At 43.4% G+C, this 14,953-nt stretch overlaps 1 protein-coding gene across 9 annotated transcripts in view; it reads left to right on the plus strand.

The window, feature by feature from the left end:
* TET3 (tet methylcytosine dioxygenase 3) overlaps positions 1-12,574 on the plus strand; it is a 98,411-nt gene extending 85,837 nt beyond the window's left edge. For 7 of the 9 annotated variants that reach the window (XM_035121072.2, XM_035121071.2, XM_035121070.2 and 4 more), the window contains one exon: positions 1,570-12,573. In XM_035121072.2, the coding sequence (XP_034976963.2) occupies positions 1,570-3,401 (1,832 nt within the window). In that variant the 3' untranslated portion in view covers positions 3,402-12,573. Of the gene's footprint in view, positions 1-1,569 lie in introns of all 9 variants that reach the window. The other 2 variants (XM_035121067.2, XM_035121066.2) reach the window with 1 other exon arrangement.
* Positions 12,575-14,953: the final 2,379 nt, after the last annotated feature.

Consider the following 14,953-nt stretch of genomic DNA (forward strand, 5'->3'; position numbering starts at 1 on the left):
ATGAAAAAAAATCCCGCGGCACACCAACTCTGTGCCGCCCTATATTTAGTTTAGTTTGGAGGGGAGACGTACCGGTAAAGCATGCCGCTGAAGAACTGCTGCGCGGTAGCCAGGCGGACCCACCAGGCGCAGAGCCTGCGGAGCGAGCGGGGACAGACCCCAGGTGGGCAGACACGGGCGCGCAGCTGCCGCCGCCTCCCTCCCAGCCGCCCCAGGCAGCCGCCGCCGCTCTGGCCCGGCGAAGGGAAGCCCTGCGCAGCCTTCCCCGCCTGCCTCCTCCTCCCCAGGAGGGCGATTTGCATTGTCACGTGCCTGGCGGCCGCCAATACACAACACTGACCCGCCGGAAAGGAAGCCGGCCGGGTCACGACGCGAGGCCGGGTCAGCGACGTGACAGTGCAAATCGCCCTTCTCGTCGCGGCACACCAGCCAGTGTTTCGCGACACAGTAGTGTGCCGCGGAACACTGGTTGAGAAACGCTGCTCTAAAGTTGCCAGGAAAGCAGAGGATTTCATGGAACCTAGGATGATGATGATGATGATGATGATGATGATGATGATGGTGATATTTGCAAATTCAGCAAAGAAAGAAAAAAATTAAATTAAAGAAGGGGGGAAACAAAAAATCAGCATAATCATCATAATATACTAATAATACCAATAATAGTAGACCATCATCCTTTCACATTGTAGATACAGTTACCATCAGCACACAAATCTTAAAATGAGGCATATAAGTTAATACAAGCCATCCAGATGTCCAAGTTGGTAACCATGTGAAATTGATGACTATATGAAATATGTCTGAATGTAGCCAGGAGAGTAAGGTAATTATGTAATTATGTAATAGATGTAATAAACCTTCCAGGTTTGAGGTATAAGCCTCTTAGGCTGTCTTAGTTTTGAAATTATCAGCATTGCTAATTAATTATGGTGTGAATGACCACTGTTGGTTTGGGTGGCAGAAATCCTATTGAGAAACCTTATCTTCAGTGCTGTGAGAAGCCCCAGGGCAAGAAGCGAATGGCATGCTCCATGAAAATTCTGGAGCATGACAACTTATGCTTCCTTTGTTTGTGTGGTGGGGACTGGATTGTAGCACTGCTGCCACCATCACAGGATTTGTCAGGAGGATTTTGCAAAGGAAAATAAATGTGGTTGGAATGTGCTTTGCAGGATGATTTGAGATTCCCTCACCCACATCCTGTCTTTGGGGGCAGAGATATATCCATGATGCAACACTGGTGATGTGTCTTAGGCAGTGCAGTCACACCATGCAAAGGCCATGCACAAGTCAAGTGCACAAAGAGAGAGGATTTCTCAGTTTTCCTGAAGGTGGTCAAATTTTGCCACTTAGGAGGATAGTGCAGACTATCACAATGTGCATGTAGCTACTTGGTTAAGTTCCCCCCTCCTAAGTGGTGTTCTTACGCACCAAGGCAAGGGACAGAAAGTCTGCTAGTGTAAACAGAACGCTAACCAGAAGAGTGGCCCAGATCTTCAAGGTCTTGTGGCAAAGAAGCAATCCTGTTTCTGCAAATTAACATTGGTTCTTGTTTTGCATCTGCAGATATGGCTTTGAAAAGTGGACATTCCCAGCGGTCAGCCAAACCTTCCATCAAAGTGGAACCTCAGAACCACTACAACAATTTCAAGTACAATGGGAACGCTGTCGTGGAAAGCTACTCGGTGCTGGGGAACTGCAGGCCCTCTGACCCATACAGCATGAACAGTGTTTACTCATACCATTCCTACTATGCACAGCCTAACCTGCCTTCCATGAATGGGTTGCATTCAAAGTACTCTCTTCCATCCTTTGGGTATTATGGATTTTCCAGTAATCACATGTTTCACTCCCAGTTTTTGAATTACGGTGACACAAGGAATGCACCCTGGGCAGGCACCAGCTACGAGAAGAAGCCTGATGTCCAAATGTTGCAAAATAACTTGAGCCATGGTTACAAGAATTCCGAACATTTAGATGAAATCCCACCCACTGTACGAAACAAAAATCACCACCAGCGCACCTATGAGAGATCCAGCAGGAATGGAGGCAAGCCCACGGCTGTGCCCCAGAGGTGTAACTCTGTCCCTGCAGAAGCCCTGTCATTTGCACAAAACACAAACTGCTTCAATCACCGAACAATCAAGCAAGAGCCAATGGACATGGAGTCCTTTCAGAGAGCGGCTGCTATTAATGGCCAAAATCCAAATCTGAACCTATCTGATTTGTCCATGTCGTCTCAGAATGGAGGCCCAGAACAACAGTGGAGCCCTTACAAAGTCAACAGAAATGAGTCCCCTTCGGACAGGACTGGTCATGCTGAGAACCCTTGGAACATGTTTACACCCAACGACAATGACGGCGTTCTCAATGCAAACACACAGAATAAGTCCAGCTTGTTTGGTTCCCACTCAAATGCTACCAGGTTACCACAGCCCCACCTCTTGGAGAAACAGTGGAATATGTTTCCTACAGAAGGACAGCCTTTGCCACCTGGTCCTGATGTGCTGGGGAAATCATGGAGCCCTTGCAAAGTCAACGAGAACTCTTCAGCCTTTTCAGTGAATTCAAACCTTCAGGAGAAGCCCTGGAACTTGGGGCAGCTGAATTTTGGTTCCATCAAGGGAAACTCCAGACTTCAAGATGAACATTGGGGTTCTGTCAAAGCAGAGGACAGGAGGACTCCTACACCGGGCACAGGATTACCCAGCAGACCATGGGCTTCCTTTGGCTCATTGCCCTCTGTGGCATCAGGTGTGTGTGGGGAGAAGCCATTCCCTTCCTTGAAAGCCGACGGTCGTACAATGCCTCTGGGTGCTGGCCAGGAAGAAAGGCCATGGGACTCATTCAGCTTAGATGACAGCATGGAAGAGACACCCGAAAAGAACATCAAGGAGGAAGAGGAGGAGGAGGATGAAGAGGAGGTGTGGTCAGACAGTGAACACAACTTTCTGGATGAGAACATTGGTGGGGTGGCAGTGGCTCCGGCCCACGGCTCCATCCTCATAGAGTGTGCAAGGCGAGAGCTACATGCCACCACCCCGCTGAAGAAGCCCAACCGGTGTCATCCCACACGCATCTCCCTGGTCTTCTACCAGCACAAGAACTTAAACCAGCCCAATCATGGACTTGCCCTCTGGGAAGCAAAGATGAAACAGCTGGCAGAGAGAGCCCGGGCAAGGCAGGAGGAGGCAGCCAGGCTTGGGCTCCAGCAGGACATCAAAGCCTTTGGCAAGAAGCGGAAATGGGGAGGCAGCGTGGCCACTGAGCCCCAGCAGAAGGAGAAGAAAGACACTGTCCCTACCCGGCAGGCCCTGGCCATCCCAACAAACTCAGCTATCACTGTGTCCTCTTACGCCTACACCAAGGTAACGGGGCCGTACAGTCGCTGGATTTGAACAGAGCGCAGCTGGCGTGGGGCCATTTTACCTCAAAGTCTGCAGCACTGAAACGCAGTGCTGGTTTGTGGTGCTTTTTCCTTCATGTGTCGGAGAGAAATACGAAGCCAGGCCAAGTGTGACATTTCCAGTATATTATCTGCACTTGGGAGTTGAGCTGAAGAAACTTATTGCTGTTAACATTTTTCAGTAATCTAAAAATATTTATATCTGTGCATTTTTAATCTGTACATCACGATAATGGCAAGAGAAATTTGTAGTGTCCTTTTGCAAAGGAGACCTTTTTAATTCCATTCAAAATACACATGTGTATATTGGATTTTTAACAGAAATTATTACAACTCTGAAGGGGATTATGTGATACAGAAGCAAAATTTAAAACTCAGCTGCACCCTCCTAAGCCAATAAGAATCTGCACCACCCATCACACCCAAGTGGGATAGAATTCTCACTTTAGAGACCTCCCAGAAACCAAGACTTACAATTAAAGTAATTGTATAATTTGCTGTGTGATGGTTTCTTAGAGATTTAGTAGATCTCTTCCAGGAAGGTGGTGGAAGAATTAAGTAGAGAAGACAAGAGACTACAAATAGGCAACAGTTTCCACCTCATTGGTTTTGAACAGAGCATAAAATGTTGTGTGACACTTCTCTTAACTTGGGAGGGGGCCCCAACAGAATAGATGGATTCACACAGTGGGAAAGCTGTAAAAAGCTGCCCCAATTTGCCTGTTTCAATCCTCAACACAACTGAGTCTGCCTAGAGCATCTCAGGGGAGTCCCAATCCTCTGGCATGAGTGCAGCTGGCACATGTTGCTGTCTGTGTACAAATCATGTCGTGTAAACCACTGCAAAGTCAGGTTTGCTGTGAGCTTGTGACCTAACTTTAACCAGTTTCAGAGGAGGTGGAAATGAAAAGAATGAAGATAAAGATATTATTTCTGCCACTGCATGTGGTTACATTTTTATTTAAAGGCAAGTTCTTGAATGAAGTTCTTTTCCCGAGGCAAGAGGCAGTGGCTGTGCAGCCTGTGTAAAATTAAGCTAGTTCAACTTTTCTCCATCAACTGTTTTGGCATAAATATCTAACCCAGTTAAATTCATGACGGAAGGAACTGAGAAAAGGATAGATTTGAGGAGAAGAGGTGGAAGGGGAGGTGAGGAGGACTGCAAGTAGAAGAGAGCCATCATAAAACAACATTTGGAAGGCGCTGAGTTTGCCCAGGAGGTGAACTTTCAATTTTCATGTCTCTCACTCTGTGGGACTAACAGAATAGCACTCAGCAATGTTTCGGTTCTTGCCAAATTTATCATACAGTGTAACCAACCATACTTAATTTTTCTGTAGGCCTGACTATTTCGAACTGATGCCCGCCTCACTTTTGAATCTTTTATTCTGTAGTAGTAAAAGAAAAGCCACCCTGGAAACAAAAGAATATCGCGTTGAGCTCCTGTATCTTTAAGAAACCATCATGGCAACCCTCTTTTTAGCATATTCTCTGGTGCAGAGTCCAATGAAAAGAAAGGACACAATAGATCTCCTTTGTGCTATGTTTTCAAAAGGTGCATGCTTACCAAATGAAAATGTCCACACACACCAACCTTTACACGTGGACATTTTCAAATGCAAAAATGAAATTGGCTTATTGTAAGTTTTATTTTATTTTTCTGGTGCCATTTTTTTAAAGAGGAAATATCAATGTTATGTGATAACTGATTACTGCAAGACAGCTGGTGCTTTTAAAACTTTGAATCACAACTTTTTAAGGTTAACCTCCCTTTCCCCATCAGTAATGCAAGTTGTCTTAAGAATAGCTGATTCACATAAGTGGCTACACTCTCTGAAGCCAGGCCTCCCCTCGACAGAAGCATTGTGTTGCTAAAATGATGATAGGAAATCTTCCCAAAATTAGGATGAAATTCACTCTAATTCAGAACCCTTGTACTATTTAAACTACACCAAAAAGTTTACTTATATCAGGGTTTGTTGGTTGGTTGTTGTTGTTGTTTTAAAAAATCTTAATAGGACAGGGCTCAAGGACAGAAGTATTGTGTAAGAGGAAGTTTGTGTCTGTGGTTCTTTTCCATATTGTGTGAATTTCATCCTTTACTGGGAAAACGTTAAGTTTAATGATGAAGTCCCTGCTGGGCTTTAGGTGCTCTCACTAAATTTGCTCAGAAAATCTCAATGAACTTCCATTGGAATTGGGGGTAGAACCTTCCAGCCTTGAGGCAGTACCTTCAAAGCGTCTCCTCATCCTGAAATGGGTGCCATCTTCAGATCGGGTGGCGGCAACTCTTTTGGCAATGGGTGCAAGAGTATTTTGCTGCCTTATACTACGGGTCTTTCTGTAGAAAAAATGGGAGGTCTGACTCCCTCAGCAGAGTAGGTCCCCTATGGCTTTGATAAGCCTGTGCATGTGATTTCTCAACACTGCAGAAGGCCAGAAGATCAAACATGTTAGAGATCTGAAACTGATTATTCCTTGGCCACCTCCTTCTGCACTTAACAGGTGCCTTTTGAGAAAAAAAATGGCTTGCAAATTAAAACCTGTACATAGCATTTTGTTTACTAGGGAACCGTCTCAATCCTCACGCGCTGGAACAGGAAAAAAACAAAACAAAACCAGGATCTCTATACAGCATCCTGAGTGTTTTATGTGGTTCTGATTTTAAACTGTAAATAGAGAAAGATTTTTTTAAAAAAGCACTTTCACCAAGATTTAAAAGAAAAAAAAATTACCCAATAACTTGAAGAGCAGTATGTTTTAAAACAGATTATTGCGGGAGAAATGTAAATAGAAACAAAATATTTAACATGATTTTCCGTCCTTTTTTGTTTTTACTGTATTCTGTAAATATTTTTTTTTTGCAAGGGGAAAATCAATGAATGATAATTGATTTCATATGCATACCCATGAGCGTATCGTGCTTGTTAAGAATTGTTTCAAGTCAGATTTATAGGAAATGTTCTGAATGTCAAAGGATGATAGTGATGTTGTCCCACGCAAGGCCTGATCCTCCACTTGTGTAAATCAGTCACTGATTTCAGTGGGGCTGCTCTGAAGGCCATTCTACATGTTTGTCAAATCATGTACTAGTAGGCCTGCCTAGATTATACCACTTCAGGCTTCAGGTGGGAAAATCACATTTCTTTAAAGATTCATGTGGTCCCTCACCCCATAAACAACTACACGAAGTGGAACAGGTTTCTCTCTATTATTTTAGATTTCTGCATGCAGGGAGGGTTGTTTATTTCTATTTAATGTTGAGGCATCTGCTATCTGAAGTCTGAGGTGGTCCAAATCCAGGAGGTCTCTGCATAAACATGTAGGTCCAGCCCTCAGTTAAATCAGCACATATTCCATCTTCTCGGGCTTTTTAGGCCAATGGCTGCTTTCTATTGACCAATATAGGATGGATCCGTTAACCAGCTGTAGTTAGGGGAAAGCATTGGACTTGTATCTCTTTCCAAAAACATTTTAGTTTGGCTTTTTTGTTTCTGTAATTCCTTGTTAACGTCTCATTTGACTTTCCTATTTTAAAGGTGTTGCAGGGGTGCCTTGGAAGCTTCATTTGCATGACTTTAGAGAGCAAGAAATTGTAATATATGTGGGAAGGGAGGTGTTTCGTTTGGAGGGATGTGGCTGTGCATCTGACCTGTTGAAATCCTATTGTGTGTTAACCTTCCGTTTAGGGATTTTTCTGAGCTGTCTGATCATGGCATAATGTGGCTCTGAAGCTGTAACTTTCTGACCTAGCAATGGTGCCCTTAAGATCTCTGGATGAGGGAAATATGTTTTTGTAGAGGCAAGTTTAAAGAACAGGAACTGTTTTGTGAGTCAGAAAGTGGCAACACAGGAAGACCCATGAATTATTCCAAATTTGCCTGTGTCCATTTCCACTGTTTTTTCACAATAGGAATAGCGAAAAGGAGAAAAACTAATTGGCAGGGCAAATCCTTTATTTGTCTCACACAAATAGTCCAAAGGACCAAATGGTGCTTTCCCTTCACACTGACGCAAGTCCAGGGTTATTAAAACTGGAATAATTGTTCCCTATTGAAATTGTGTCTCTAAGGCAAAATTCTCATTTGCTTCATCTTAGATGGGTTTCTCCAAGACTTTTGGACTGAGATTTTATCTTTTCTTTCCCGTTTTTTTAAAAAAATCTGGCTCTCCAACCCCATTTTGCCAGGTGTTTGCCAGTATAATTGGTTGATCTTGGTGCAGATAGGAGGCAATCCACCTGCTATTTGATTCTGGCAATGGCAGTATTAAATCTATAGCAGCAGTATGTGAATGCCCACCATCATTTTCCGCAGTGCATGCATTATATATACATATATAAACCCGTGTGTGTGCGTGTGAATGCGTGCTCATGCACCACACATGCACACTTTAAAACAAGGCTGCTAGAAGTAAAGGCAAAACTCCTGACTCTCAAAATCATGGATAAATTGATGTACTTAGTATATACAAGTATACTTAGTATACAAGTTTGGTGCAATCTGAGGTTGTTTCTCACTACGTATATGACCTACCTCGAATCTCAGTTGTTGGGAAAAAGTTACCATGCCTCAGATTTATGAGAAGTATAGAACTGCATGATTACCTACTCCTGCTTTAAAAAAGAGAAAGAGAAAGAGAAAAAAAAATATTCGGCAGTCATCTTTTTGCTTACACATGGACAATTACAGCTCCTGTTGTGGTCAGGGTCGTTCAGAAAAGCAAATGGAAACAGGTATGTATTTATTTACAAAGGTGCTTGTAAAAGGTGTCTTAAGGGCACCATGTTGGCCCGACCATACAAAAGCCAATGGGGTAGTGCTAAAAAATAATGACACTTCTCAGTCATGGGATGTTGGATGTGCCATTATGGCAGCTATCCCTCAATCTGGAGCAACATTTGTGAGCTTAATTATGCTGTTTGTTGCGTAGAGCAGCCTTCCCCAGTCTGGTGCCCTTGAAGGACCCATCAACCCCAGCCAGCACACTCCATGGTCATAGGTGATGGGAGCTGGAGTTCAGCAACATTTGGAGAGCACGAAGCTAAGGCTGCCTTAGCTCGTACATCTCTATATGCCCACTGAACATCCTGTTATGAGGTGCGGGAAGCCAAGACCACCAGGGCCTTGAGCATCATGTTGGCCTTTTCAGAAATCATGAATCCTGACTGCAGCCCTTGTCCGGATGTGTCAAAGGCAAAGCAACGTCTGTAGGACGGTAGTGAGAAATTTCTTTGAAATGCATTTTTTTGGGGGTAGTGATCTGGAACAAGTTAACAGCAATTCACCCTCAATCATAATAGCTGATGGTGCTAAAATTACAAACAAAACTATAATCCCTGGGGGGGAAATCTTGAAAAAGGGGTGCTCCAGCTGAAGTTAATAGCAAACTCCCCTTAAACTTCTCTGGGAGAAAGTTTGGGTCGGTTAAGGTCCCTTCTTTAAGTGGGTTCTTATTTCCTCTGTATGTTTTGCTGAGCTACTGGGCCACCATGAGTGTCATCTGTTTAAAAATATTTGCTTTGGGGTGCTTACTCTCCTGGGTCAATCAAGAGCTCAAGCAGATCATGGTAAATAATTATTTATGAAGAAAAAATGCATGGACCAAACAGTATAGAAGGCAAAGGAACAATTCTGCACACAGGGGGTCCAGTTTGGGAAGGTGACAAAAAGGCTCATTGCTTGTGAACTTGCTATGAACTTGTGTGCGTGTAACAGGAATGTTGTGTTGCTGTCTCTGGTTAGCAGACGGTTGAGGAGCTGCATCAGTGAGACACAAGGTTATCCCAATATATCAGTAGAGTTAGAGAGCTCCCTTCTTTCTATTTATCATAGGTTGTAACTGTGTCCCATAGAAAGGCAAAGAGAGAGAAAAATGAGCAAAGAAGCCCTGAGCTGCTTCAGCTGAGGCAATCTCTGCACTGTAGGCTAAAGATGTAATTTTTAATAACCGAAATCTTCTGATGAAATGGTGCTATCTTGGTGGGTTTGTTTTTAAAAAGGGTGTTTGGATTGGTTTGTTTTTGCTAGATTCCATAGTCTATGCTCTGAGTCTTAAATTTACAGCTACATACGGTAATTTTTAGCTCATTTACATGTGTGTAGATCCAGCAGAGGTTACTTTGGTATAAATGACAACTATCCACATCCTAAGGCTAGATCCTTAGCTGATATAAATGGAGCAGCACAGCTCAGGATCAGATGCTGAGAGTTATCTTTTTACTCATTCAAGTAGTCCTGCTTTGCTCGATGGAATCAGGTGCTGGCAAAACTACCACCAGTGAAAAGGGCTTCTGGGATTAAGCTCAAAGGAAGTTTAACTATGAATAAGTAAAATTTAAAATGCTTTCCTTAAGCAGCTGGAAAATAAGGTACTACAAACTACTTTGAGATAACACTTGTGCCAATTTAGCAAGTGTGCATGGTGCAGGTATACATAACATTCTGTATTGGTAATTATGCAAAAACAATGGGTGCTGAATTGGAAGTTTTGAGGTCACTCCAAGACAGAGCAGCTATTTATAAAGCAATGTAGTTGTGTCTTCTCCAGTTTGCTTGCTTGCTTTTATAGTTAACAGCAAAAAGTTATGACTTAGTCCTGCATTCCTTAACCAAGGAAAAATCCCTCTTGGACCACATCTGCATCTCAGTGTAAACAGGTTTATTCTATAGATGTTAATATTGAAAACGGGCCCAACCTGTTGAAGGTTCATAGTGGAGAAGGGAACCAGGATCTGCCCACACATGGAATTGCTATCCTTTAGTCAAAAATGCCAGCTTCATTCTGCTACCTTATGATGGCTTTTTCTTTGTATATTGCTATTTGTGAGTAGTTGTGTCTGAAAGTTTTACAATATACCTTTTTGGTGCTATTTATTTTCTCTCTCACTCTGTCTTTCACTTTTTCTCTCCCTTTTGTTCACAAGACTTGTTTTAAATGTGTATAGAAGCCAGGTTTTCATCATATAATAAGCTTACTGTTATCACAATACATACAAAAAATACCTCAGAAACAGAGTATTGTGGCAACCTGTGATTCAGTTATAGCTAATGGGATTGATACAAATAATAGAAACAAGGTGTGTATTTTATTACGTCAACACTGTACTTGACATCTTATAAACTGTATGGCCTTTGTAGTTCTATTCTTGGGCAAGTTCTCACTTTCAAAATAATGAAACATAATGAGGAATCAGTGTACAGAACTAATAAAAAGGTGAAATGGGAGAGTGGTGCTTTCATTTCAGTAAACAGTAGATTTTACTGAAGTACCTCAGAACAGCGAATGGCCCACTTGGGAAAGCATTTTTAGAAATAAGATCTTAAGCAGCTATATTATCAGTAATCAAATAATAGTTTCTGCACGTTTGGTTAAAAAAATCTGCCCCAATAGAATGTTCTCAAACTCTTTTTGCTGCAGAATTTGCAAATGTTTCCAATGATGTTTTGATATGGGAACAGCAAAATCCTGACTTTATTCATCACCACCCCTCCCCCCCCCGCCAGCAAAAAGTGCATTATTTTTCCAAATATGCCATCCAGTTGGATTACTCCGCTAAGTAGTTTTAAAAGTGCAGAAATAACAATGCTGGGTGGACAAAGAAACAGATTCCAGGGGCAAAGATGAAATGTTGGTACTAGATTGGACAGATCCCCCAGCATATTGCTCTTAGAGCTATACCACTTCATGCCGTTTCATAGACAGTATGTGACTTGTTTTTGCAGACAGCAAATTATAAATCTTATGGTAACTAGCAAAGGGCAACATTCCTGTATTCTCTTATGAAGGCAGTTCTCTGTGGAATGCAACAAGAGTCTTGCCTGCATTAAGAATATTTCATGGTCAAGATGTGAATTGTTGTTTCTCTTTTTTGCCTAAGAATAGTAAAGCAAATCGGCCAATTTTGTCTTCTGCTCCAATATCAGGGATATATTTTACAAATGATTTTTGTTTGCCATCCTTTCCCTCCTTTTTTGACACCTGTTGTTAAGAGTTTACTCACTGCTGTTCAATCTTTGGAAAATGTCTGCTGTCCAGCTGGCTTTTTATTTTCTTTTTGCGTGTAAAACTAATTAAAAAGGTATAAAGCTGACTTCTAAATACATATTTTTTTTATTTAAGAGAAATGAGGAAAAGAAACAGGTTGGATTTGGCAGACTAATTCAGTTTAGTTAACCGAAGGCTGTAACTTCTCAATGTATTTGATTTCTTGTCTCTTTGAATTCACATTTGGTAAAGGAGACCTCCAGTGGAGGCCACCTTGTGGACCACACTTGAAGATTTCTTTGTTGATTTGTGACTGTGGCTACTTGAAATGAAGTTTTATCTGGGGTTGGTTGACAAATGGTAGATTTTACAATGTTTCAAGGCAATAGGACTTGTGTATTAAACTGTAGATATCCTTAGTATGGTAAATTTATGCTGATAATTTTATTTTGTATAATTTCCCCCTCTTGTCTGTATTTTTTCCCCTTTCACACTTCTCCCTTCAGTGTCTCTGAAAATTTATTTTTAGGATGCCTAAAAATTGCAAATATGGACCCTCCTTTTTTTAATTTGTATTTTATTATGTTACACAACCAACTGGTTTGTGAAATGTATTATTCCTGATATCTTTAAACTATTGTGGGTGTTTTAATAAATTTTATATTTATTTTTTGCACTCAAATTCTGTGTATTTTTTCCCTCTCCATCATCCAAGCTTAAGATTTCTTCTCACATTACATTTAAATGGTATTGAAGTAGTAATGCAAGTCATGAGGCTGAATTGCCATCTCCCTTGTGCCCCTCATGCCCTGGGCCTCAGAGGACAGAATCCTGCAGGACAGAATCCTGCCCTGGCCATGCAGACAAACTCACTTAACTGCGTGGTCCTCCTTCATGGACAACAAAGGGCATGTGCGATGCCTGTCCTTCACCCTTCCTGATGCACAGAATAATGTGGCTGGAATGCTTGCTCAACTCATTTGGCTAGTTTCCTATTATTGAGGTCTAAAACAGCATTGGACACAGTTAGTTTTCCTGGGCATGCATGTGTGCTGCTTACACCTATCACTTTTTTTTGTAAATCCAAAGTTGGTCACCCAGCAACAAACACTTCCCCAAACTCACACACCGAAAGAGGGTTTCATTCTGTGCCAACAGATTTACATGCCAAGTCAGCCTCCTCACCCATGATCCAGTTGTGGGTGACAGGCGTTTAGTTAAAATGCTTTTCTTCAATTTTTGAGAAACCCATTAACAAATCCAACAAAATGCAACTTGATAGTTGTTCCACCAATACTGAAAACAGTCTTGGTCAGTTGCAAAGGAGCATAACTATTGCGTGCTAATAAGTCTCCCATGCAGTTGTGGTGGTCTTTGAGGGATGGTGGATGTTTTGTTCCCAGCAACAGCAGAAGAGCAAGCCAGCTGCCTGTGGGGGCGAGGCCAGCTGCCAACGGGGAGGGCAAGCAGGGGCAGGACGATCCGCAGGGCCTCTGAGGTGTATGCCAGCCTGCCGTCTCCCACTCAGCCACCCTACAGCTGAGGGGGAGGCGGCGGCCGGACTGTTTGGGGCAGCGCGGAGCCTGCGGGCACCCAAGCCGCTGCATCACTCCCAGGAGAGGCACGTGGCTCTGGTGCACTGCAGGCCCTGTGGTGAGTGCCACCGGGCATTTTGTCAACCCTCCCTCAGTGGTGACATCCGGGGCAACCCACCCCCACTGCACCCTTTTCCTCCGCCCCTGCTCAGCAAGCCTGACATTTGGCACCCACAGTATCAGAACAGGAGGTCAGCTCCCCCAGATAGAGTGGGGGGAGCAGAGGGGGAAAGAGCATTGATGTAACTAGCCCCCTTCCACCACTCTGCCTACCACTACGGAGATGGCAGCCTCGCTCACCCCGCCCCCCCATCCTAGACACATAATTCTATCTCTAATCACAGCGATGGGACACAGCCAAAAAAGGAAAGATCCAACCATCCCAGCCAAAAACCACCTCACCTGTCACCTGGCGTGTTGCAAGCACACACCCCTGCCTCTCATCTGGCCCAGGGGGACCTTCCCACACCCCACTACAGGCTCTCACTTTGAGGAGGTCAGGTAGGTTTGTGTAGCGCTCCACCCTCTACCCACCAACGCTTGGGCTACTCCGGGCTATTCTGATCCAGAAATGGCTGTACCAACCAGAGCAGGTAAATGGCAGGCCTAGCCACTGGTGTCATCTCAGACGATGGACCTGTCCCTTCAGAGGGAGTATGACCCCATCCATTGCAGGCAATTGACCAATGACCCAGAGTCAGGAATCGCCCGCCCACAGTGCCATCATCTTGTCAGGATTTAGGGTCAGTTCACTGCCCCTCATTTAGCCCTCACCAAGCCCAGCATCTCCCAATTTGGATGCTGCAGAGAAACACTGCTGAGGAGGCATCATCATCAGACTGAGAATGCACCCCAATGATCTCCTGCGAAATGATCTTTTAGTCTTCATGGTTGCTGAAAACAGCTCCACCCAGCTCCTCCAATTCTTTGCTACATAGCTACATTCCTGACATGTCAGAGTGAAATAATAATTGAAAAAGCCACCTGGTCATCCTAACATTATATACTGAGAATAAAAATATAAAAGGTGCACCTGTAACCATGTACATATATTGAAAAACATCGCTGGCTCAGCAGTGTGGTGGATCATGGCATAGCATTATGATACTGAACTACCATGTGAGACTGAAAGGAAGACACACTGTACATGCCTAGAGGCACTTTTTACTTCACAGACAGAGTTCGCATAAGCTTGATTTCCTTCCTTTGTTCTCTACTTTTACATGGCTGGTCCCAATTAAACCCTATCCTGTTTACATTGAACTGGTTACTATTATTCATCTTTTGTTCCATGGAACTTATTTGCAAGATAGTAGGAAGGGGATAGCTACTCTGCAACCTGATCCTCTGCATATTTAAAGGGGTAAAGGGGACCCCTGACCGTTAGGTCCAGTCATGGACGACTCTGGGGTTGAAGCGCTCATCTCGCGTTATTGGCCGAGGGAGCCGGTGTACAGGTCATGTGGCCAGCATGACAAAGCTGCTTCTAGTGAACCAGAGCAGCGCACGGAAACGCCGTTTACCTTCCCGCCAGAGAAGGTATTTATTTATCTACTTATTTATCTACCTATTTATCTACTTGCACTTGGTGTGCTTTCGAATTGCTAGGTAGGCAGGAGCTGGGACCGAGCAACAGGAGCTCACCCAGTTGCGGAGATTCAAACCGCCGACCTTCATATTTACCCAGGAATAATTTGCACTGAATTAAGGCTACCTAACATTCAAGAAAGCAGGTGGCTGCCTCCCCTTTGATTCTTGGGGAAATAATAGAAAAGCTAAATGACTTGCAAGTAGGTTAAAAAAAAAGCTTATTTAAAACCACTGCAAATTCTTTCAAGATACAGTTCTTAGAATAAGAAAATAGCTGCATAATCATATATACACACCCAGTGCTGATTATGGGGTTGGTTCTCCTCACTGCTAAGAAGGGGCGTACCTAGGAGTTGGCCAGGTTGGCCCCCGC

The sequence above is a fragment of the Zootoca vivipara genome, chromosome 6, assembly GCF_963506605.1.
Source record: "Zootoca vivipara chromosome 6, rZooViv1.1, whole genome shotgun sequence".
Taxonomy (NCBI): Eukaryota; Metazoa; Chordata; class Lepidosauria; order Squamata; family Lacertidae; genus Zootoca; species Zootoca vivipara.